A 23,985-nucleotide genomic window follows, 5' to 3' on the forward strand; every position below is an offset into this window, starting at 1 on the left:
CCTCCTGTTTGAGGAGTATGAAAAAGACGTGAATCAGATGCTATAACCTTCGCAATCACCCGATCTCAACCCAAGTAAACACCTGTGGGAGATTTTGGACTGAAATGCAAGACAGCGTTCTCCACCATCATCACCATCAAAACACTAAATGAAGGAATAACTTCAAGGTTAAAGTTAGAGACTTGTAGAACCGATGCCAAGGAGCATTGGAGCTGTTGTGGCGGGTCGTGTTGGCCCAACACCTTACTACGCTGTGTATATACACACACAAGGTGGAGTACGGCTCCGTGTAGCTCAGACTTCAGAGCCAGCTTCAATAAAGTCAAACAATGAACCACAAGACACAGAAGATGTTTTGATAGATTTTTTCTCGACTTTTATATTTTTAAAAACAAACAAAAAATAACAGATTAAATAAAATTTACAGTAGACATATGCAATCATTGTGCACTTTAACTACTTCTTCTGATACGTTCTGCACAGCTGTCAACGAAAAACGCAAACACAATGGGGCGTCGGGGTGGAGCGGGGTGGAGCGGGGGGGATGTGGGACAGTTGTGGGAGAGAGGAGAGGACCAAAGAAGTGAGGTAGAGGGCAGTAAGGAGGAAACAAATGTAGGAAAGAGGAGAGGGGGGGATGAAGAGGGAAGGAGTAAAGGATAAAGGAAGACCTAAACTTTTTCACTCAGGGGAAAGAAAGAAAAATCACTGAATATATAGATTTCTTTTATTCCTTACATCACTTATATAAATATATTGAATCCCAAAAAAAACAACTTCTGAGAAAGAAAAAAAACAGCGCAATACAGAAACCCACAACAGCAGTAAGGCAAACAGAAAGCAAGAGAGGAGAGAGCGCAGTGAGAGAGTACATGAGAGGGACAGAGGAGCAGAGGCAGTATGAGACATGGCAAGAAAAGAGAGCGGTCGGTGGGGGAAAGCAGAGAGAGTGCGCAACTGTGCGTATGAAAATTTATAAATATGCGAGATTAAGAGACGACTGGGTGACGGAGAGTTGAGTAAGGAGAGAAAGCGTTGGCAGAAAAAGGAGGAATAGGAGGAAGGGTTGGAGAGCGGAGGGAGGAGGAGGAAGAGGAGAAGGTTTGACTGAGGTCGACTGTCCAGTGTGTTTTTGTTATGTGCTACGTGACCCTGTTGCCTGCGTTTGTGTGTCTGTAGGTGTCTCCTGTTGTGTGTATACGTGTGTGTGTGTGTGTCATTGCATGTGTTTTTGTATAATGGCAGCACACATTCCACGGCAACAGTGAAACACATGCTCGCTCGCGTGTCTTGTGTGCTCTTCTGCTTTATAAATACAAAACAAAAACAATGAATAAAAACAAACAACAAAATCATATTTGCAACCAAACACCAGCCACCTCATGATTCACACCTTCTTCCCTTTTATACATTTGACACATCGTTTTTAACTCTTTTTTTTTATTTTTTAAGTTTTGTTTTTAAATTGTACACTAATGAGCAGTCCGCCTCAGTCCTCCTTCCTTTTTCCACCACTCCACCAAGAGTCTCTCTTTCTTTCTGTCCCTTTCACTTTCTTTCTTTCCTCCCCCTCTCTCTTTTTCCTTTTCACTGAGAACTGGCTCTCTCCAGAACACGCAGGTCATAGTTCTTTTTGGCGGCCCTCAGTTTGAAGAGGCTGGCCCCGCTGTTGTTAAGTTTGAAGGAAGCACTCTGGGCAGCCATGGTGCTGGGGAACACTGCCACCACTGTGTAGAGGTGAGCCGGGTCGTTGCCGTCGCCCTTCGCTCCCAGGCTGGCCCCGAGCCCCGCGGTGCCTCCTGGCCCGGCAAGACAGGGGCCGCAGCCTCCTCCTCGGCCTCCCTGGGGCTCCTTCAGCCACTGGATCTTGGCACCGCACATCGACACCTGGTTGAAGAGCTTTTCAGCCTCTGGACGTGAAATCCCCTCTGGCAGGTCCGTTACCTCGAGTACTCGACTCACCACTGGACAAAGAAAGAGACGAGTAGAGCCCGAGAGAGAGACAGAAGATGTTAGTGAGCCTGGTTGTTCAAGCTGCATCTTTACAGACTCGAAGCATCTGCTCCAGAGACATGCTTTGTGTGTTTGCTCGTCTGTTTTTAGCTAAAGACTTTTTGCAATGTGCAGTGCTTGGGGGAATTATGGTTCTGAGGCCAGCAGGATACTCATATGGCGTATTTTTTAACGGGTGCATAACTGCACTTGAATGCAGTGCTGCGAGCACATTACAGTAGTCTCAGCAACTCGAGGTGTATTTAACGGCGTTCCACACCAGATGGAGCAGTTTGTGGATAAAACAATGCAAGGCAATCAGCAACATAGGCTGACTAATTGGATCTAATCTCAACACACGCTCTACTGCCCTCTAGTATCTACTTTACACACATACAGCAACAACAGCCAAGGTGCTCAGATGAGAACAGACTGTTCCTCTTATCATCAAATTCTCAGGTAGTTCTTTGAAAACACAAGATCACATGGGAGGGAGTGTAATTATAACACCTGCAGAAAATGTAATGATAACACTGGTAGATGATATTCTGGTCTGTGATGATGCATCTCTAACTTACCAACATCGGTGGTGCCGAGATCTGTTGATGCAGATTTGAGTGTTTGTTTTTTCCCCCGCGCCCCGTGTTTCATTACTCCTTGGCCCTGAACACAACAACACAGATATTATGAGGCTTATTATTACAGTTCCACGACAAGACACTAGATGAGTGTAGAAGCAATCAGTGGGAGCCTTCTTCAACTCAAGTCTTTGGTAACTGCCATACACACGTGCTGGCTTAGCTCGCTTCAGTTTGACTCGACATGTCAGCCCGACAACAGGGCTACCCCCTTGAAGGTGTGTGTCTGTGTGTGTGTAAAGGTCAAAGGAGCTGCTGTAAAACGGTGGATAAACACATTTAATTTCCTGTATTCTTCACAATTAAGTCCCCCGTTATTTTTGCTGCTTGTTTTCTTCCTCTCTACAGCATAAGTAGACTTGTTTTTGTTTTTATTAAGAATAGCCGCTAACAAAACACCGCTAATCTGGAGATAAACGTTTAATTTCCTATAAATTCTTCACAATAAAAGTCCCCTGTTATTTTGTTTTTTTAAATGCTTTTATTATGAAGCAGCAAAATAAGGAAATGTTGGGTTTTCATCAGCAGCAACTTGACACGTCTCCTGTTACTTGCAGCTGAACGCGAAACAGTAAAAGGAGAGAGAATAAACCTCAAACCACACAGATTCGGTTAGAAGCTTCAAAAGTACTGAGAACTGAACACACAGAGACTTGTTTGGGGGGGCATCACGGGTTGGCGTGACGTCTTCACGACCCGCTTGGAGGCAGGTCGGGCACACTGTTCCCCAACTTAAAAAAAGATATATCTTCATTCACAGAACCAAGATATTCTGTGGTTACTAGTTAGTAAAACATTGATGGATATCATGACGGCTCTATTTAAGCCAGAAATAAACATTACAGGAGCAATATATGCTCGAAATGTCTCGTCAATAAGAGCAGTATGAATTATCAAAGGCTGACAATTTCTTAATGCATATCAGCTGACTGGAGGGCCTGTTTAAAAGAATATCAAGACCAGTCAATATCACAGCCTTAACATGTTAAAGCGTTTAGTTACATTAGTACAAAGGCCTGGCGGTACTGACCTGATGGGAGCTGTAGGAGGACTGGGCATGCATGAGAGGAGGAGGACACAGACTGTACTGGAGAGGCTGCCCCAACAGAGAGTAGCGTCCATCACCTAAACAACAGAAATCACAAGTTGAAATCAATCCTGAAAATACTTCAATTTAGAGTTTTATTGCTCCAGTAGAGAGGTCAGGTGATCCGTATCACCACACTTTCTCTTTTTCAAGAGAGACCTGGCCAAGAGGGGCAGCATAAGAACAGTGTTACAACAATGAATACACTTACAAGGAGCTGTCAAAAGGGAGATGGATTTAATGAGGGTTTATAGAATTGGTAAAGATTTCACATTCAAGATTTCCTTTCAACACAACTTGGGAGAGTAATAAGAAAAACCTGCAAAGCATCCAAAGCCATTAGAAGTGAGTCAAAGGGCTTAATGTGGCTCATTACTACGACCTGCCTCATGGTGACATCACATTGATCGTAGACTGATGTAAGAACCTATTTGTATGTGTAATCACACGTTCCAAACGGCGGGTCCATCGTTCAGTAAATGTATTGTGACTGTGTAAATATGGGTCAGAGGGCAGGGACGAGGTAAAACCATTAGTGGGTCAGAGGTTGGACTGGGTGACAGAGTGGCGGTCGTGTGAACCTGCTGAGGCTTTTGGGTCAGGGCCAAAAGCCACCTCACCAGGTTTAGAAAGTCACTGTGGCACAAGTCTAAGCAGGGATTCAAGCACACAGCTGTAACGTGTAAGTTCGTGTTTGTTTGCCTGTGACCTAAAAGGAGAAATCGTGTTTTTTCTTATTTTTGTAGTTTTGGCCATCACTTCTAAGGGTCGCGATAACCGTTATAAATATATATATATATATATATAACTGATATCTGTAAACACGTTTATTGCAGGGTTTCTCTTATTATCCAGTACTGCTGTGTGTAAGATATCTGTGTATGTATTTCAACCTTCACCCTTCTTGTTCATTTATACCTTGAGCTGGTCCTCCTGGCCGGGGAAACTGGGAAATGAGGGGTAATGGTCCCAGGCCTGGACAGACGCTGCTGACGCTGCCGGAGGGAGACGGGGTGGGTGACTGAGTGGGGGAGGCCAGGGGACTCGTCAGCTGAGTACTGGCCTGGACACAAAGAGGAAGAAAAGAAGAGGAAAAATATAAAATACTGTGACACATGAGAGCTCCTGTTGACCACTAAGGGGCTGCTAATGAATGAGAACATGTACGTGAATGACTGGATTTGGGAGTTACGGGCTGGACCATAGACTGTGTATAAAGACGGACGACATAACATCTCGATCGCCCCCTGGTGTCAAAAAAAGTCAAAGTACACGTCAAATAAATTTTTCCCAAAGATGGTTTCTGTCATTTTAGGTACGCTGATGTATGTTCAATTGTTAATCTTTCTGATAAGTTTGGTTTTATTTGATGCTATAAAAAGGGGTGAGACGTCATGACTGACAGCTGCTCTGAGCGATTTAGTCACGCAACCGGAGGCTCGGGAATTGTACGAGAGAGGAGATCTAAATCTAACTTTCCATCCGTCTGTGTAATAGAACATGTGTCAATTTGATCATAAATGTAGTTATAGGTATATTATGGTTAGTTGTTGTGTCTTTCTAGCCAAACAGCTAACGTGGTGCTAACGTAGCAGCTAGTTGGCTCACGCTAGCAAGCTGTGGTCGTGCTCGGGCGGGTGTGTGGGCGGGACCTCAATACCGCGGCTCCACCCCCCCCGATCACTACTGCACAGACTCTGGCTCCAGATTACGTCAAAATCTCCAGATGGCAGCTCCCGTATCCGGGATATTTTGGCTTCACTTTTGTATAGTGGGAGGAAGTGGACACGCGTCGTCCACCTCTATTTACAGTCTATGTTCTGGACCCATGAGATCATTCACATTTATTTACAAATAACGTCACCCACTGGTCGAGAAGATCTTCATGTGTATTTGTGTGTACCTGTGGAGTGTTGTCTGGTTTGTAGAGCTCTCCTGGCTTGCTGGGCCTCTGCTCTATGCTGTAGTACTTGCATGGGTTCCACTGGACCAGAGGAGGGTTCTGGGAAGGCTGTGGTCCATTGGGGACGCTGAGCTGCATGACCATCACCCCAGGCCCAGGAGGCGGTACTCCTGAGAGAGCATACAGAGAGACAGGCACACATGTAGATAAACGGGTGATATACTATGACATTTATTAGTGACTGTGGACTTAGAACATCACTGACAGGTCTCTATAGGACCCAAGGCTTAGGCCTATTGTTGAATTTAGTCTCAGGGCAGGGGGAAAGTTTGAAAAAAGAGCCTGAAATATAACTTTTAGAGCAAATTACTGCCATAAATGGGGCTGAGAAACTGACCAATCAAATTAGTTTTTCAACAAATAGACATACAGCTGAGTAAATGGCACAAACTAGAGCAGAGGTTGAAAGGATAAAGTGACCATCATACGATCAACATTTACTTAATTTCAAACAGGGAGCACAAGGCCTTCCTGATGTTTAGGTTTTCCGTAATTTCAACAAACATTCCCTTTCTTATCAATTTACAAGTTCAACATTCGAACCCTGTGTACCTCTGTCCGAACTTTACCCTGAATACCTTTCACCTGATTGAGGACAACTGCAATTTGGATATCACCAGATGGCAGATTTTCACCACGCAATTATCGTGGCTAAAAGAATTCACGATAATGATATTATTGCAATATCTATAGAAAAATTGAAAGAAATAATAATAATGCTAACAGTCAAATTCATCTTCATCTGTGCGTTTTGCCTCTTTTTTGGCAAATAAATTACACTCAAAATACAAAAGTAGGGAGGTGGAGAGAGAGTCTGTAACCATAACTATGATAATTTAAGAGGCAGCTATTTAACAGTTAATTTGTACACGGTAAAGTTTATCAGCCCATTTTATCTGTAGTGTGGCATTTATCCTATGATTATTATTACTGTCAATGTGTACTTTAATTATTATTGTTTATTTTTATTTTTTTATCTTATTTTTTTAATTTTTTAATTCTTTTTAAAAAAAAAAAAATTGGGTTGGGTGAGAGGGCTTTGATGGAAAAATACCAAAATATGGAGGAACAATCATCTACATTTCTGCTCTATTTGTACATTTCTGTACACCTGATGTTACTCCCAATAAATTATTACGAAAAAAAGAGAATGCTATTTACACACTATTATTATGTGTATTATTACATTATATCAATATTTAATTTTTTAAATATCATGGTTATCGTCAATACCGGTATATCGCAACACCCCTACTCAAAGCATTCATTTTGGGAGAATAAAGCTCACAAATTAGATCAAATTAATTCAATTATAATCTTAAAAAAAAAGCTAAAATCATGTTCATCTAGTGGTCACAAAATGTTTAACTAATGGCCACTTTACAGCCTCTTGACACTGTCAAATCTCACCTGAATATTGCTGCTGCAACTGTTGAGGGTTGCAAGGGGACGGCGACTGTGTGATTTGATACTGCTCAGAGCTGGGGGGCTGCAGGTAACCTACAGCCGGGCTGCAGGATTAGACACAAACAAAGAGGGATAAAATAAATGCATGGGGAAAGGTAATTCACACACACATACAGGAGGATAGATCACCACACACACATACAGGAGGATAGATCACCACACACACATACAGGAGGATAGATCACCGCACACACATACAGGAGGATAGATCACCGCACACACATACAGGAGGATAGATCACCACACACACACATACAGGAGGATAGATCACCACACACACATACAGGAGGATAGATCACCGCACACACATACAGGAGGATAGATCACCACACACACATACAGGAGGATAGATCACCACACACACATACAGGAGGATAGATCACCACACAACATGTCCTGGGGCCTCATTACAGACAAATATCCTAACTGCTTGTCCTACCCATCTATAGGTCCCATATTATGCTAATTTTCAGGTTCATACTTGCATTTTATGTTTCTATTAAAGCATATTTACATGCTGTAATTAAAAAAAAAAAAATTTATTTCCCTCATACTGTCTGCCTGAGTATGCCTGTACTTACACTCTGTCTGAAACGCTCCATTTTAGCGCATTTCAACAGAATTGCGTTGCTAGGCTACAGCTTGGTGACATCACAACTGTACAGAAATCCTAACTGCTCGTTTAAAAGGCACAGTTTCTGAATACGGGCTGTGTGTATTTCTACATGGATTGAATGTTTCGATACTTTCACAGTATTTATATAGCACTTAAACCTGCTTTATAATAAAAAATTTAATTTTGTACAATATGGGACCTTTAAGTTTCAAAGATAGGAAATATCCCATCTTCCAATTACAGAAGCAATTCCTGAACTCATGGCCGTGTCCCATCTTATCTCAGACTTATCTTAACTTATGAAATCCTAACTATAACTGTAAATTTGATTCTTCAATCGGCACTCGTCCTGTCATGCTTCTATCTATGTTTAGAAAGTACCGGTAGGCTACTCGAGATGGACCAGCCATAATAAGTCACCCTTAGCAAAAAAAAAAAAAGCACTGGTAGAGCCCCATGCCTCCTTGTAAGCCTCTCCCGAGCCGGACGTAGCACGTTGATCAAATTCAATATGAATCGTCTTGGCAGTCGATATATACCCATTAATACAGTTTGAGTAGCCTTTCAATAATCATATTTCGGTGTTTATGTTCCCCATCTTCGTTGTCATTGCCATACAGACCTAACAACAGTAGTGCTGCCATTTTTGGCAGTTATTTTGAAACTTTTGAACTTTGAGGATAGGGTTGATGCCGTCCTAACTTAGGTTTCCTAACATGGGAATTCCCTAAGTTAGGACGGTTTTGTAATAGCTAAATTCCTATCCTAAGATAAGATAGGAATTCTTCATAAATGCAGATAGGAAACATGTTTCTGTAATATCAAAAATCTGAAATGTCATCCTAAACTGAGATAAGATTTTTTCTGTAATGAGGCCCAAGTAGATTAAAAAATATATATACTAAATGTCATTTATGTTTACCAAGGTGTCAAATTTCAATGTAATATCACATCTGTACACAACTCTGCTACACACGTACACATTTCTTAACTGTGATTGCCAACGAATGAATATGATATATTCAGACATACCTTGTGCTATTCTGCTGTGTGGGTGTGATAACACTATAGTAGACAGGCATGGGCCCCTGGACAGACTGGCTGACTGGCACCATCACCTGCTGCTGGTACTGCTGCTGCACCACCTGCTGATTTTCATTTCCCACTGGTACCTAGAAAAGTTTAAAGGGTCAAGAGAAAACACATCATTTAGGAATAATTACTTGGTGGTTCTTCTTCTGACTGCTAAAAGCTAAGACAAGTTTTGAAAAAAGAGAAGATAAGACTAACAGAGAGGGATTAACTCAAGACCTGTCATGATGTCATTTTACATATTCAATAAAGACTGCATCCGTTTTTACATTTTTCAGTCATTTAGCTTTGTCTGACTCTTCAACATCAACTGTTGTTTTAAGTGTGCACCAGGTGGAGCTGTTTAACTTGGTAAGATTAGTCACATGTAAATGGACACTGGTGGAAAGGCTCATCTTCTTACCAAAAACAATAAAAGTGTTATTTTTGTATCCTTTATTCATTTTGTCCTACAGTTGACTTAAAACTGTCCATACCTGATATGATGGCATCTGTGGGTACTGAACCATTATGCTTTGCATTTGTCCTCCCATGCCTGCCCTCTGGGAATTGAGCAGACCAGGGTTTTGGGGCTGCTGCACACCTATCATGCCCTGGTAGCTCGGCTGCTGGTTGGGCATCATGGTCTGGAGACCTGATGACAACAGACAAACAATTGTAGAGAAATTAGAGTAGTGTGATAAAGGAAGAGTGAAGTATAAGAGAGGAGAAAGAGAGGCAAGTAGTTGGGCCTTTGAGGGAAAAATCACAGTAGACTACAACGGGACAGAAGTAGAGTTGACTTCAACAAATACAGAACAAATCAGTTTGCAGGTTTATGGTGCTGAGAGTTATCTCAAAATTGAGGCAACTTGGATGATGGCACACAAAAAAACAACACATTTCTCCGGACACCTTTATACTTTTTTTAGGTTTATATGCTGTATACCTTGTTTTCATGAAAAAAGAGGATGTTAGTAGCACTTTATTTACACAAAATAAAGAGTTTCACATCTCAAAAGTATTTGCAGAAGTACTCAGAAGCCAACAGACTTCATACCAATTAAATTAAAAGTTTAGTACGTAGGGGATAATGCCCTACGAGGTGTCCATTATCAGGAATTAATGGACGATGTGGAGGCTAGAACCGGTTGCCTCCGCAAAGTGCATTAATTCCTGATAATGGACACCTTGTTGGGTATTATCCCGTTTATACCATGGTCACTTGAAAAAGAACAAAAATTAAGATCATTAATTTGTATTTTCATGCGTTTTGCAACCAAAATCGTAAGTTGTTCACAAGCCATAACTCAATTTTCCCGTTAACACCTAAGGGTTTGCTAATGTCTGAAACAATTATTAGCATCCCATAAGGTTCTTAAGCAAAGAAAATGTTGTTCACTACTCCAGTAAATAGGACAAACCTTAGCTACGACTTAGTAACGGGAGATCTTTTTTAGTCCGCTCAGCTCATAGAACCGTTTGGCTAAAGCTAATGTTATGCTAGTTCACTAGCTATCTATCCAGCCATGTAATTGTCCCAAAATCAATATCAAGAGTTTTACGAGCAAATGAGAGGCCGTGTGAACTGTTGGACGCAGCCTGAAGTAGCGAGTTGAATAGCAAATGGGAGATAATTGTTTATGTAACACAAAGTATCAGTCGGTTCAGAGGGGCAGGGTAACTTACTTCTTGCAGCTTGTGTATTACAGACATCATCCTGTGGTGTTCAGAGGATGAGGCACTGAAGGATTAACGTCACACTCAGTGTTGTAAATAAAATATTCAGATTTTTTTGTAGGAAGCGCATTCATTTAGAACGGTGAACAGACTGTTTCGCTGGAACCACTTAGTAGCTGTCCATTATCAGGGAGGCACCCTGCAGCCGATCAGAATCGAGTATTCACCCAGACCATGGTATATGTTAAATATAAATCTTCACCATATCAAGAAACACTCATATATATATTTAGGTCACACTGACCGCAGTGATAAATCTGGCATGCCTCCGTTATGAGCCAAAGTCCATTCAGGTTGACAACAATGTCTGTCTGTCACTTACTGTACAAACACACAGCCAACCTGTCCCTGACAGACCCCAAAGACCAAAGAGAGATTGAGGGATAACGCTGTCAGGGTTTTGCATGATAAAAAAGGGAAGAGTCTATTTTGGTCCGAGCATATTTGACTTGGCAGAACAATGCAGGGACAAGGTTGTTTAAAATCAACCTTTCACCTGGTAGACTTAGACCCAAGTATGATTTTGCAATTTTTGCTGAGGGAACAGCTTAACAGGGTTAAATATTACAAGTAGACAGTACCTGTGTATTGATTTGTTCAGGATACAATTTGGATGGCGCTCTTAATAAAAACAATCTATTCTATTTTCATAGCTCTATTCGGATTTCCAGTGATAACATCCTCAATATAAATATCAAAGACAAAAGTAGACAAATATATATATGTCTTTATGTAGTTATCCATTCATCTATGTAGAATTGAGGTAGAGCTTTTGACAGTACAGCCTAACACAATGTACTGACCTGACTGCTGTGTGGGCTGAGGCATGGGTTGTGTGCGCTGGGCAGGATAAGACACCTGGTGGGAGATGGGCTGGGGCACACGGTACTGCTGGCCTGAGCTGGGATACTGACCAGGAGGGTAGTATGACACCTGTATCTGAAGAGAAAAACAACAACACAAACATTTAGTGATTATTCTGTTGGGTAAAATATTAACAATCAAAGCTGACTTTCCTGAAAAATACATGTGAAGCCAATTTCTTTTGGAAAAAAAAAAAAAAATGCTACAAAACACCACAACATGAAAATGGGAAAAATGATTTGCTCTAGTGAAGTGCAGTTTTGTGCAAGTTACTCAGGAAGTGTAATAAGTTACTTTTTACGTATTACTCCTTTAAAAAGTAATATTACTTTACTTGGCATCAAAGTAATTAGTTACTTTACTCGTTATATTACTATATTACTTTCGCTGAAGGGATCCTATTCATTTTATTTTGCCTCTTGTTATTGTTAAGAATAACTGTTGATGAATCAAAGATTAGCAGTCTTCAACCTTGCTGACACATGGCACAGAGACAATAACAAGGAGCTCCCTCCTATATTTTCATGGCATTGAGAACACATCATTACTTTTTTTATGTACAGTATTATTGTCAATTGTGAAATACCTTTACTATCGTAGCTCAGTTTAAGCACATTAAGCCTGCAATAGCTCACTTCTTGGCCACTTGGGGGCAGCGGAAACAAGCTCTGAGAGCAACCCTGACATGAAATCACCCTTTGAGTTGATATGGCAAACTTGTTATCAAGTTTCATATTTACACAACCAGCAGATAAAAAGCAACATTAGCATTTATTTGGAATCACATGTCTGTCCACCTGATTGATGATTTCAAATTCAATATTCCCTCCTCTATTAGCTCTGTTTTTGGTCTTCATTAACTTTTCAGGGAAATGGCTGCTCTAACTGCTAAATGCGTCACTATGTTCACCAGCTAGTCACAGACCTTGTATGTCTACTGTTTGGTGCAGGACAGTCGACAGACATATGAGACCGGTGACAGTGAATCAAAACAGTAAAGTATTGGACTGGAAATTCGAAACAATGACTTGAAAGTTGCTTTGTGGCACCACAATTATCTGCGGCTTCATAACTACGAGCATTAGTTAACCATTGTTAAGAAAATTGATTATAGCAGATTTAAGACAATGCCTATAGAAATCAATTCTGTGCTTCCTGGTCAGTGTTCAACAGTGATGTGCACAAAGAAGAATGTTCAATAGAAAGCATCTAACGATGTATAACAGTTACAGAGGTCTAAGTGTTGAACGTTGAAGCTTGAACAACTTGCGGCTTATACAACTGGGCTAAATGTAGCATACAGAATTTCCAAACGAGACATCAAATGGACAAACGGAGAGGAAGTTGAATGTTAGGAGGATCGATAGTTCCTGCCTCCACATTCATCTGCATACATGACAACATTCAGCCCATCTACAGGCTGCAGCGGTGTCAATATTTGCACTCCTGTTATACTGTCGACCACCCACACATTGAGCAACACAGAGCATCTTCCTTTCCCAGCCAATGCTGTTTATACAAGTATGGAAATCTAAGAGTGAGGATAATATAGGACGGTGTGTAGGGTGATAAAAGGCATGAAAAGATGCTGTCTATATAGGTCAGAGCTTGGAGCTACAAAATAAAAGTGCAGAAAATGAAAGCTAAAAGATGGATTACTTAAAGAAAAATACTAAAAAAATATGTTTTACACTACGTAACATATCAAAACTATTTGTAAGATCGCACATAGTGGGTACACATAAAGATTGATTCAATAATACAAAGTCCCATAAGCAAGCAAATGTGGAAAAAACACACAAAAGCACGACAACTATTGGTTTGCACTGCTGTCGGAGTACTGTAAAATGTGCTCTTGATTCCAGTAAATGGTCTTGTGATAGTGTACTTCATTAGTGTCTGTATGCTCTAATTGACAAGCTGCTTTAAGGAGATACTACTGACCCCAGATTCCCTTCTTATGAACACAACACTAATGCCAATTTAAAAAAAGTAATTTAGTCACTTCAGCTATTAAAAACTCTACTAAACAGACTATCTTCCTCTACAACTTAGCCCCAGAGCCACATTACAGGGCCTAATGTCTCCCACAGGGTGTTTAATAGCCAGGTCAATTTAGTTCTCTCTGCTCAAATGAATTATAATAACTACTTTATGGATTCAAGCAGAAGCCTGAGGGAGGGAAGGAAGAAAGAGTGTGAGTGACAGAGAGTGAGAGAACTCATTATTGTCACCGCCTCTGCAATCGGACGAATGTGACAGGCGAGCTGGCTGACTGAGACCGAGCTTGTGGAGGTGACACACGGCGCTTTGGGTGCGAGGACCAAACTCCCCCACTGGGTGAATCCTGCTACTTCACAGTAATCACATCGCTGTTATGTCAGACGCCTAAACTCTTTGAGTTTATAAAAGAAAGATCTTTTCAACTTGTGATATTTATGGCATTTATGAATCACATAATTTTACAGTATCGTGTTATGATACGGGTTTGTAATTTCCTAGGAAGTTTCTTGGAATGGACTACGTAATTTGAAAAGAATTATAAGTAAAGTAGAGACAGTGTTACATTGGTACAATTCCAATTAATGGCTAAGCTAGTGCAACCTAGTCTGTCAGTGCCCAGCAGGTCAGCCAAAGCATGCAAAAGCATAACTGTCTACAGGCACATTGCAATTTCACAACTTCACTTTCAATTGTCACTTTACTTTTATAAACTGTTTTACGAATTGTTAGACCTCTGTGTGTATATAGATACATATTATTCTCCTCTATACATACTACATTCCTGTTTACACCTCTATGCACATATATTACTTCTCATTGTACATATACTACAAACGGTTTACATTCAGTTTTCCCATCTGAAATACTGTTATCAACTAAATTACAAATTGACATTACTATTTTATATTTACTTGTGTCTATATTTATTTTAACTGCACTATTTTATTCCTTAGATTATCATTTTTCTTTTACTTTTACTTGTGTGATTTCCCCTTTTATATATACAGTACATATTTTTATGAACATTGTTGAAGGAACCTTAGACCAAAGATTATCATTGCCAATGGCTGCTTTGCTGGAATTGAAATATGACAAATAAAGAACCTTGAACCAATTCAACACATCTGAAGAATTAAGTTTCAAAAAATAAAAATAATAATGAAGGAATATTTTCTTGGGGTTCTTTCATGGACATGTGTACTTTCCCAGTAATTAGTACCAAATTATAGAGTTCTTTCCAGGAAACAGTAGTAATTATTCAGAAATGACAGATGTTTAAAATAAAGCATTACCATTTTGACAGGGGGGAGAAAGACTAGAGACAAAGGGGTATGATGGGACAACTACTGCATTTGAATCAAGATGCATGAGCTTCTATTTTTGTCATTCATTGACAGGTGGAACAACACAGGTTGTGATTACATATTTTCCAGTAATTTTGTATGTGGAAACATTAAGTAGACACATGGTATTTGCTGTGGGTAGAGCAGGCTTGCCAATTAAACCAGTTATTATTTCCTTGTACCAGGAAACTATTACTCAGTGTGACGTTGTTTAACTGTAATTGCTGTCACTTAATTATCTTATTTTTAGCACCAGAAAACAAGATGTCTTATTCCAACAACTATAAGTAGTTCCCTGTACACCTTAACTGTAAAGGGAGATGACTGACTTGGGCTGTTGTGTATCCCTTGTTTAACCAACATTGGAGTTCCCTGGTTATACATTGCTAAGAGATGAATCAAGAATTACTCTTATTCTGGCTGTAAAGTTCCTTAATGGAAAACCACCATAGGTTATATCACTCATACTACATAAAAGAAAGCAGTCAAGTTTCATCTCTCCGTGTCTGTATGTTAACAGGGTGCAGCGATGATCACATGGTGTACCCTTCTCTTTCATCAGCATATCTTTACATTAACACTCATTAATATGAGGTGTAAGGAACACGATCCTCCACAGTGCAAAAATCTCAAGGAAGCAGGAACAGTCTGATACGAAACGGAGATAGTGTCAGCGTGTTTGAAAATAATTCAAACCCAAAGGAGAAATTAACTATTTCACACATGCATAACTGTGGTGGAATAAACTACTTGAACTCTTCCAGTACACATAGCAGTTCCCTCCAGAAAATCAAAAACGCTCAAGTCCTCTATCGCCAGAAAGTATAGGCATAATGTCATCAGTTCTTCCTGGTTTTTCCACAGCGGTAATGCAACTCCTCTATTTACAAAATGCAGTGAAGTGAATGCTCTAAAGCATGTGGTTCTCAAACTTTTGGATGTGGGGACCAGCAAGCTAGAGGAAAGAGTGGTCTTGCGCCTTCTGCACATGCATCATTCTGCACAGTGAAGTGAACAGCATCCAAAAGAAGTAACTTAAATTAATATTAAATTTATCCCTTCCAAATAAATTTAAATTGTCCAGTACGGCGGCCCTAGATCAAGGAGACATAATCAAATTCCGTGCATTTTTGTGTTGCTTCTCATGTATCTATTCCTCCCTGGATATGAATCCCTGTGAATTCTGCAAGCCTTACTTGCAATATAAACAAAGGGTACAGTATTACAGCATGTCTTGTAGACCTGGGGCCAATTACTATTATAATGATAATACAAAAATACACTTATCATATGTTAAAGCCAATAAAATGCTAAATGGTGGGTGTTTGACACACAAGAGAATACCAGAGTGTCGGGCAGGTGAGGTCCCAAAACCATAATAAAATATTTCACTAGTATAGTACTGTCACTTTCTGAGAAATACTGCTTCTGTCTGAAACTCTAAGGACATTCAAACATAACTGGATGTTAACCCTGATGCCTTTATATAACAACCTGTGGAGAATGACGTACCTGTTGAGGTGGAGGGGGCTGCATGTAACCTTGTGGGGGCGGCGGGGCCTGCATTACGGGCTGGGATGGAGGAGGTGGTGGAGGTGGGGGATGGGGGTGTCCAGTGGCGGGCTGGTAGCCAGATGGAGGCGGCATAGGCTGACCCGTGGTAGCCATGATGTAGCCGGTCTGAGGAGGGGGGTGCTGGGTGAGCACCGTGGGAGGAGCCTGATACATGGGTGGAGGCTCAGGGTTCTCACTGGAGCCCTGTCGACTCAGCGTCATCTGGGTGAATTGAGGCGCCAGCTCTTCTCCCTGGGAGGAATGGGAATGATGTCACTGGTGGGTTTTGATTGCCACTACACTAAATACCAGTACAAAATGATTAGTATGAATCTAGATTGCAGTATTTAATACAACATGCATGATATAATAAATACCTGAAAATTATACTCAAAGACAGTATTCTGAAACAGCAGTAGGCATTAAGTGCATAATAGCAAGTCATTGCATGCATCGTCTACAGATATATAAAGCTATAGGTCATGATCTAAAGCTATATATATATGTAGCTTTATACAATATATATCTGTAGATAAAGTTACAGGTCATGACCTCAAATGGGCTGCAGACATGTTTGCTGCTGGTATCACTATGTCAGTGCCTCTTGTGAATTTTGAAGTTGTGGTGAAAGGTCTGAGGTCTGTGTGATTGAGAGTGATTACTAAAGCCATAACGCCACATTAGCAACAGTGTGAGAGTACATTAGATATGAGTGTTAAAGGAAAACTTTGACATTTTGGAAAATACCCCGTCTACCATCTTACAAAGTGTCAGATGAGAGGATCGATACCAATTTCATCTCTTTGCATCCAGTGCAATAAGAAAAGCTGGATTGCGAGCTAAAACAAAGGACGCAGTTCTGCAGTTGTTGGGTCTTCACATCTGTCTCAACCAGTCGCTGCTCATGTGGCAGAACGTTCACTTTGCTGATTAGAATGAGAGCAGTGCAATGGATATATTTGCGAAGCGAATACTACAAATTAGTCAACTGTAGCATTTCATCAAATTGGGTGACAAAAATCAAACAAATCATAACATGGAAAACTGCAGCCCAGCAGGCAATAACAGCTGTCAGTGTGTCAGTGTGCTGATTTGACTATGACTTGCCCACAACTGCATGTGATTATCATAAAGTGTGCATGTCTGTAAAGGGGAGACTTGTGGGTATCAATAAAACCCATTTTCATTCATATATCCTGAGGTCAGAGGTCAAGGGACCCCTTTGAAAATAGCCATACCAGTTTTTCGTAACCAAAATGTAGCGTAAGCGTTATTTAGCCTCCTTCCCGACAAGTTAGTATGACATGGTTGTTACCAATGGATTCCTTGTTTTTTTTAGTTACATATGATAACAGTATCTTCAGTCTAGCTTTAAAACTGAGCCAGCTACAACCTAAAAATCGCAAGTTGTGTTAATGCGTTAAAGAAATTAGAGGCGTTAACTTTGACTGCCTTAGTCTTTATTAAAGAAATGTAAACTACTGACAAAAGTAATGACCATAAATTTGCTTCCCAAAAAAGGTACTTCAATATAAAATGCTAGGTGGACCAAAGCTATTTCTCACACAGCCTGAGTCAAAGCGACAACCTGAATGAAAGTCCAGAGCAGCAAAGACATTATTCTCTCATGACTGTGGTTAAATACCTAACTATTGTGAATGAAAACAGGGTATGAGAGTGCAAGAGTTTCTAGCAGAATAAAGCAATAGCTAAATGCAAAGTGTGAGGGAGTCAGGAATTCAGTCTTTAACTAAATGAATATATAGAAATGAAGCTACAAGAGGTGTCAGTACCATTGTGTACTGCTGGGGAGGAGAAACTGGCAGGAGAACCTGGGGGCAGGAAGGGCTGGAGTAGGAGACAGGCTGAGAGGGCTGCAGAGATGCCACCGGCTAAACACACCACCAGAAAGAGGGAGGAAATAAAGAGGCAGAGCACAGAGAGAGAGAGAGAGTGGAGCAAGCCAGTGAGAGGGAGGGTGTCAGAAGCAAGCGGATAGAAGGGAATAAAGAGAAATGAAATAAATAGGATAGACGTGGGTTAGAACACAGAGGAAAAGTTGTTAATGAACAAATGAACAAACAGATGGATAGAAATGGCAATCACATTTACTTTCTAAATATTAACAACTAAATAAATCTGTGTTTACAAAGTGAAATGTAATTACTACTACTACTCAGAGAGAAATAAGAGAGGAAATGGTTGTCATTAGATATGTTGTCATTAACTTTATATTGTTGCTCAAAGTACCTTCTCCTTACATGTAACCAGATTCAGCCTCAGGCACAACCCATTTAGAGTAGGACGGTGGATCACATGATCACTAAAGATGTTCTATTGACCACCAGATTCATTCTCTGTAACTTGAAAGAGTGTCTTCATTTTTACTGATATGGTTACATGCATAAATGCAGGTAGTGGAGGTACATACCTGAGCAATCATGTGGTTTCCCATGGGGTGCTGCTGTGGGGTGGGCAGCAGGGCAGTCTGAGGCGGAACCAGGGGCTGTGGCTGTTGTGATGGGCAGGGAAGTAGGCTACGGCTAGACTGGGAGGCTGCAGGTAGGGGACACACATCAGGGCTGACTAGAGGCAGGCCTAGTGATGCAGAAGAAGACATGAAACCCACAAAAACTTTCTTATCAAAATAATTTGGTCATACAAAAAAGAAAATACTGAGGGGTTTTATTCATGTGTCTGTGTTTCTTTTTGTAATATCCTCTTCTTTACAACACAATGTAAGTTTTTCTGGACCACTAGAGGGCAAACTCAAGTTATCATTCCAGCTAGAGGTATGCCTCTCTCTAGTTTAAATGTTTTGTGCCTGGGGTTAATAAAAAGGTCAAATGATTCCTATTTGATTAAACCTGCAAGGAACGTTAAATAATCAGTTCACAAACACAATACCATATTAGACCGAATATATGATGACATTTTTTCCTGGAGGTTACATATGAAGGAGTGGGGGTTGCATTATATTCAAGAAGTAGACAATTGCATATTCAAAACATCAGATTTTCTTTTTGAATGGAGAGATTACTGGTTTACCACCAGCTTTGTTTGTAGCTTTAATGTTGCTATGCTAGCAAGTTTCTGTAAGTGTTTAGTTAGTCCAGTTTAACCCCATAGGAGTTTCCGGCGGCTTGTGTAACGGAGGAAATAAATTCATGAGTCAATGAGTCAAACACGTCTCCCGGCGTCTTTTCTGCAGAAATAGAATGGACTGAATCATCTGTCAAGCGGCCAAAAGTAACTGTATCATGGAATTTCATAAGAAAGCTCAAAAAGAAAATGATGACCGCTAGTTAAAATCATTCTAACTGCCTCCAAGAGCCTGACAGGAGAGAGTTAATGCTGTGCTTGCTTCATTTAAAGGACGAGTCCATATGCGTACTGTTCCATCTTTTTCAAATGGAAACGCCCTATCAGCCAAAAAGCAGTGACGTAGGTTACCAAAGTAAGCTAATCAATTAGGTTATGAATAATATGAACGCTAGCACTAGCTGAGTCAATGTTAGAAATTGAAACCCCTTCGGTGGAAATAACTGAAGGGGTTAGTTTGGATTTTTTTAAGTGGGGTTCTATATATACTCCTGCGTTCTGCGAGGTAAAAATATTTTGTGAATGGAGTCTGGTCTGGTCTTGAAGACCGCGAAATAATGGCTTCAAATCCCCGTCAGAGGGTTGTCTGTGGCTGGGAGCAGCAGAAAAACGTATTTTAGCCACCTAAAAAAGAAATCAACATCAGTTTAAGTGTACGCTATATTTAGAATATTTTCACTGCTTTACCTCGCCATCAGACAGCCCTTTCTAACAGAGAACTGAAGCCGCAACATAGCTGTATTCAAGACCAGACCAGACTCCATTCCAAAAAAAGAGTCATTTTTTTCACACAGGAGTTGCTGGTGTACTGCTGCATTGATCGGTTAGTTAGTTTTATTGTGTGACTTTCAGATCCGAACTAACGTGGCGTCCACACTGCAGCACATTCCTTAGCTTCCGTGCCAGTACTCCTGTCTGCTTCTGCAGACTGGGAGTATGCCAGCTACCATCTAAGTTACAGTATGTAACATTAATACACTGACTATAAGGATGTATATATACACTGTATATGTAGCAGCTTCATCATGCAGAAACCTACGTCAGGTCACGTGGGAAAAAGTGCATTTTCACTCTAAAACATACATACTTTGACCAAAATTTGAATGTTCGGATTTGAATACATAAGGAACACCACTGTCAATCTTCAGAATGATATAAAAAAATAATGGGCCCACCCTTTAAATGGCAATAATTACAATGGATAGTAAAAACTTGTGTTTCATTAACAGGTTAGCCAATGCTAGCCTTAATGACATACACTAGAAAGACCTAATGTCTCTCCTTTGTCCTAGACTTTCCACTACAGTCCTTACCAGAGCGAGAGCCTTTACAGCTTCCCTGTGAGCCTTTGTTGCTGCCAAGGCTATCCCCTCTGGTGAGGATGGAGATGCCAGAGAAGCTGCTAGCCTTAGTGACGGGCGGCCGCAGGGTTCGGTTGGAGCTGTCTGAGTCGGTGCTGCTCCAGGGCCGTGGCTCCAGGCACTTCATGTCACTATCTGTGCTGCTTTGACGACTGCTAGACGCCCGGCTGGAGCTCTCACGGTTCCCTCTGAGAGAAGACAGAATAGGGGGGACGAGGAGAGAGACAAAGACAAAGAGATGAAATGAAGGGGATAAAAAAGGGGATGGACGCAGGAAGTGGGGAAGAAGAAGAGGTGAAGTGAACAGGAGAGTTAAGAGGTAGCAGGTGAGAGATGTGTACAGGGAGCGGAGTTGAAGTCAGAGGAGGAGAGAGACAAACATGTACATGGGCAGGGTGAGGAATATATATAGAAAAGGGAAGGTGTGCACATAGGTGAATTTGAGGCATAGAAGAATGAAGGTGGAAACAGAAATAGAAGGGCAGTCAAAGACAAAATAGGATAGAGGGGAGGGCAGAAGCAGAAGAGCACAGTAAGGTCATCAACAGGTAGAAAGGACAGTCAATGTGACAGGCTGTATTCAGGATGGGGCATTCAACACAGATGCATATTGGTTGGTTTAGTGAAACCGCAATACAAAAATCAGGCAACAAACCACCAAACAATATTATTTACAATTTTAAACATACGACCACGCACGCATTCACACGCACAAACACGCATACAAACCCATCCACATAGGAGAACATACATGCAGGGAGAGAAGATGCTCCAGACAATCAACACTGGGGTGTAACAGGATATTACAGTGACACCAGATGAGACAAACTTCCATGAAATCCACACACAAACCATCAAAGACTGGAGACAACGTTCACAGAACGGACTTTACAGAATGAGCACTTGCATACATACATGTTATACATTTTGAATACAGATAAACAGTAATACATGCGCTTAAAATACGTTGTATTGGAGACAAGAAATGACATAGAAACAAGACACACGTACACCTGTAAATTAATACCAGATGTACATCAACACTCAGACTCACACACACACTATCGACAAAATAACCACTTGCTACCACTGGTTCACCACTATGGTTCTTTAAACTATACACACTCATTGTGTTGTTGTGATGCTGTCACCCTGGATAAGGGTAGCTGCCAAGAAAACCAATGATCACACTGTAAGCGTAACCACCACTCAGGGGAAACCCCTCCATCACAAGTGAATGGTTGGGTCTGCCATTGACATGTCAGCATTAGAAATAGTATTATAGCCTACTATTGCTTGCAAATACAAAATGAAATAAAAAAAAAGAAAAATATGTTACACATACTGGTGGTGTAGCATTAAGTTGAATGTAGATAGAAAGCCCTGCAGGTGAACAGAGACCTACAACTGCATTAAGGACAGAAGAGTAAAAAAAAAACCAGCTTTTTTCACCCTCTTAGAACTGGAAGAGGGATATGAACGGAGTATGTCAGTGTGCAGAGAACAAGAGTAAAATGAATTCAAAACATATAAGGCTGATTGTGGGAATCTCCATGACGAGAACAGGGATGTGGTACGGGGTTGTAAAACCCGAGCGATAGTGAGTGGTGTTTGAAGGTGGCTGTGGCTGATAAATATTTCAGAGAGACTGTAATTAATGGAGGATCTATTTTGAGTCCTCTCTCTGCACAGCCTATTTTAAGGAAGGGTGGGTGCTCTGCCGTTCTCTGTAGAAAGGGAGGCGCACACTTGTTCGCTTCGCTCTGCAGACAAAGATGAGTGCAGGATGAGCGGGAGGAGGAAGAGGAGGAGGAGGGATTCTGCCGTTGATCACATGATCTTTCATCTCCGCTCTCTCCTCACGACAGCATTCCCCCATCACACGCACGAACAGGGGAAGCTAGGCTGTCGCTGTTATGTGCCTCCATCACTCTGTCTTTATTACACGGCTAAATTAACCCATGCCTCACAAAAGAGCTTCTTGTTTTGGTTCATTTACGTGAAGTCTGCGGTTTTATGGCGTTCTTAGTTTAACAGCATGTAAAGGATAAAGGAACACCTAATCTACTTTATGTGAATGTTGGGCTTGGGATATAAGCTCATTTTAGGTGAAATGTAAAAAGCCTATAATGAGATTCAGATCTTCAAACATAAATTATTAATGCCGTATTACTATATTACACGTCAACCTGTATCGAAATTTCTGCAAGCAGCACAAATGTGATAACAAAGGAATCAACAAATAATTGGGATGGTTCGGTTGAAGACAAAGTGAAGTCTTAGAACTACACAAGAAAATGATTTATTTATATGAAAAAGCTAAAGTAAAGAGGGTAAAAAAAGGATGAATCTAAAATCTCTAAATAACACGTTGCAGAGAGGCAGGGAGGCATCTGATTGGTTCTTTCCAAGCGGACCTCGAGGCAGTGATTGGTAGACGTTTTTACAGGATTACAGCAGCTACAGGTGACGGCTCTTTTCCGGTCCTTTTTCAGAGCTCATAAGTAATGGATCGCTGTCGGGGTGTGAAGACCATTTCAACCAATATAAAAAATAGTGTATACTGGATAACATCGTCAACCCTGCCTTTAAATTATTGTGAATTTTTTTCCCTTTTTTTGTAAATCCTCTACAACAGTTAACTGAATATCTTTGGGATTTGATGCTGGTCGGACAAAAACAAAAAGCAACTTGGTCTCTGGGAAATTGTGATGAACATTTTTCCCTATTGTCTGATATTTTATACACCAAATGATGAATCAACAATCAGGATTTTCAACGAGAGAAATAACTGTTAGCTGCAGCCCTTTTGCACTCTAAAATAAAAACTGTGTTATCATGTTTTGCTCAAAGTCTCACGTTTCTTATTTTCTTTTTGTCAGTTCCACAGCACTATTGCTTGTATGTACTACTTACATATATTGATGTACTATTATGCAACAGGTGACATGTTAACAAAAACTACAAGACTAAGTCAACCACAAAACATACAGATTACTGTGGAAGCGATGCAGTTACTTTATATAAGAAATGTAGTTGACGGTGGATGGGTGGAAAGGTAAGTAGGTCAATCAGTCCCCAGTGAAACCACAAAGCAGCCATGCATGGGCCATGGGAAGCCCCACGGTGCAGTGCTGGAATAGCCATCAATCAGCCGACTACGCCAAGCAGAGATATAAAAAC

The 23,985-nt window shown here is 40.8% G+C and overlaps 1 protein-coding gene across 22 annotated transcripts in view; it reads right to left on the reverse strand.

Moving 5' to 3' along the window:
* Positions 1–351: 351 nt before the first annotated feature.
* The window catches only part of r3hdm2 (R3H domain containing 2), a 67,719-nt gene continuing 44,085 nt past the window's right edge, over positions 352–23,985 (reverse strand). For 10 of the 22 annotated variants that reach the window (XM_074642513.1, XM_074642478.1, XM_074642438.1 and 7 more), the window contains 13 exons: positions 20,755–20,990; positions 18,771–18,937; positions 18,133–18,231; positions 16,298–16,591; positions 11,378–11,513; positions 9,332–9,489; positions 8,796–8,935; positions 7,091–7,191; positions 5,621–5,790; positions 4,636–4,780; positions 3,661–3,755; positions 2,571–2,655; positions 352–1,964 (listed from right to left, as the gene is read on the reverse strand). In XM_074642513.1, coding sequence (XP_074498614.1) covers positions 1,588–1,964; positions 2,571–2,655; positions 3,661–3,755; positions 4,636–4,780; positions 5,621–5,790; positions 7,091–7,191; positions 8,796–8,935; positions 9,332–9,489; positions 11,378–11,513; positions 16,298–16,591; positions 18,133–18,231; positions 18,771–18,937; positions 20,755–20,990 — 2,203 coding nt within the window. In that variant the 3' untranslated portion in view covers positions 352–1,587. The other 12 variants (XM_074642577.1, XM_074642537.1, XM_074642567.1 and 9 more) reach the window with 4 other exon arrangements.

The sequence above is a fragment of the Sebastes fasciatus genome, chromosome 1 (assembly GCF_043250625.1).
Source record: "Sebastes fasciatus isolate fSebFas1 chromosome 1, fSebFas1.pri, whole genome shotgun sequence".
Classification (NCBI taxonomy): Eukaryota; Metazoa; Chordata; class Actinopteri; order Perciformes; family Sebastidae; genus Sebastes; species Sebastes fasciatus.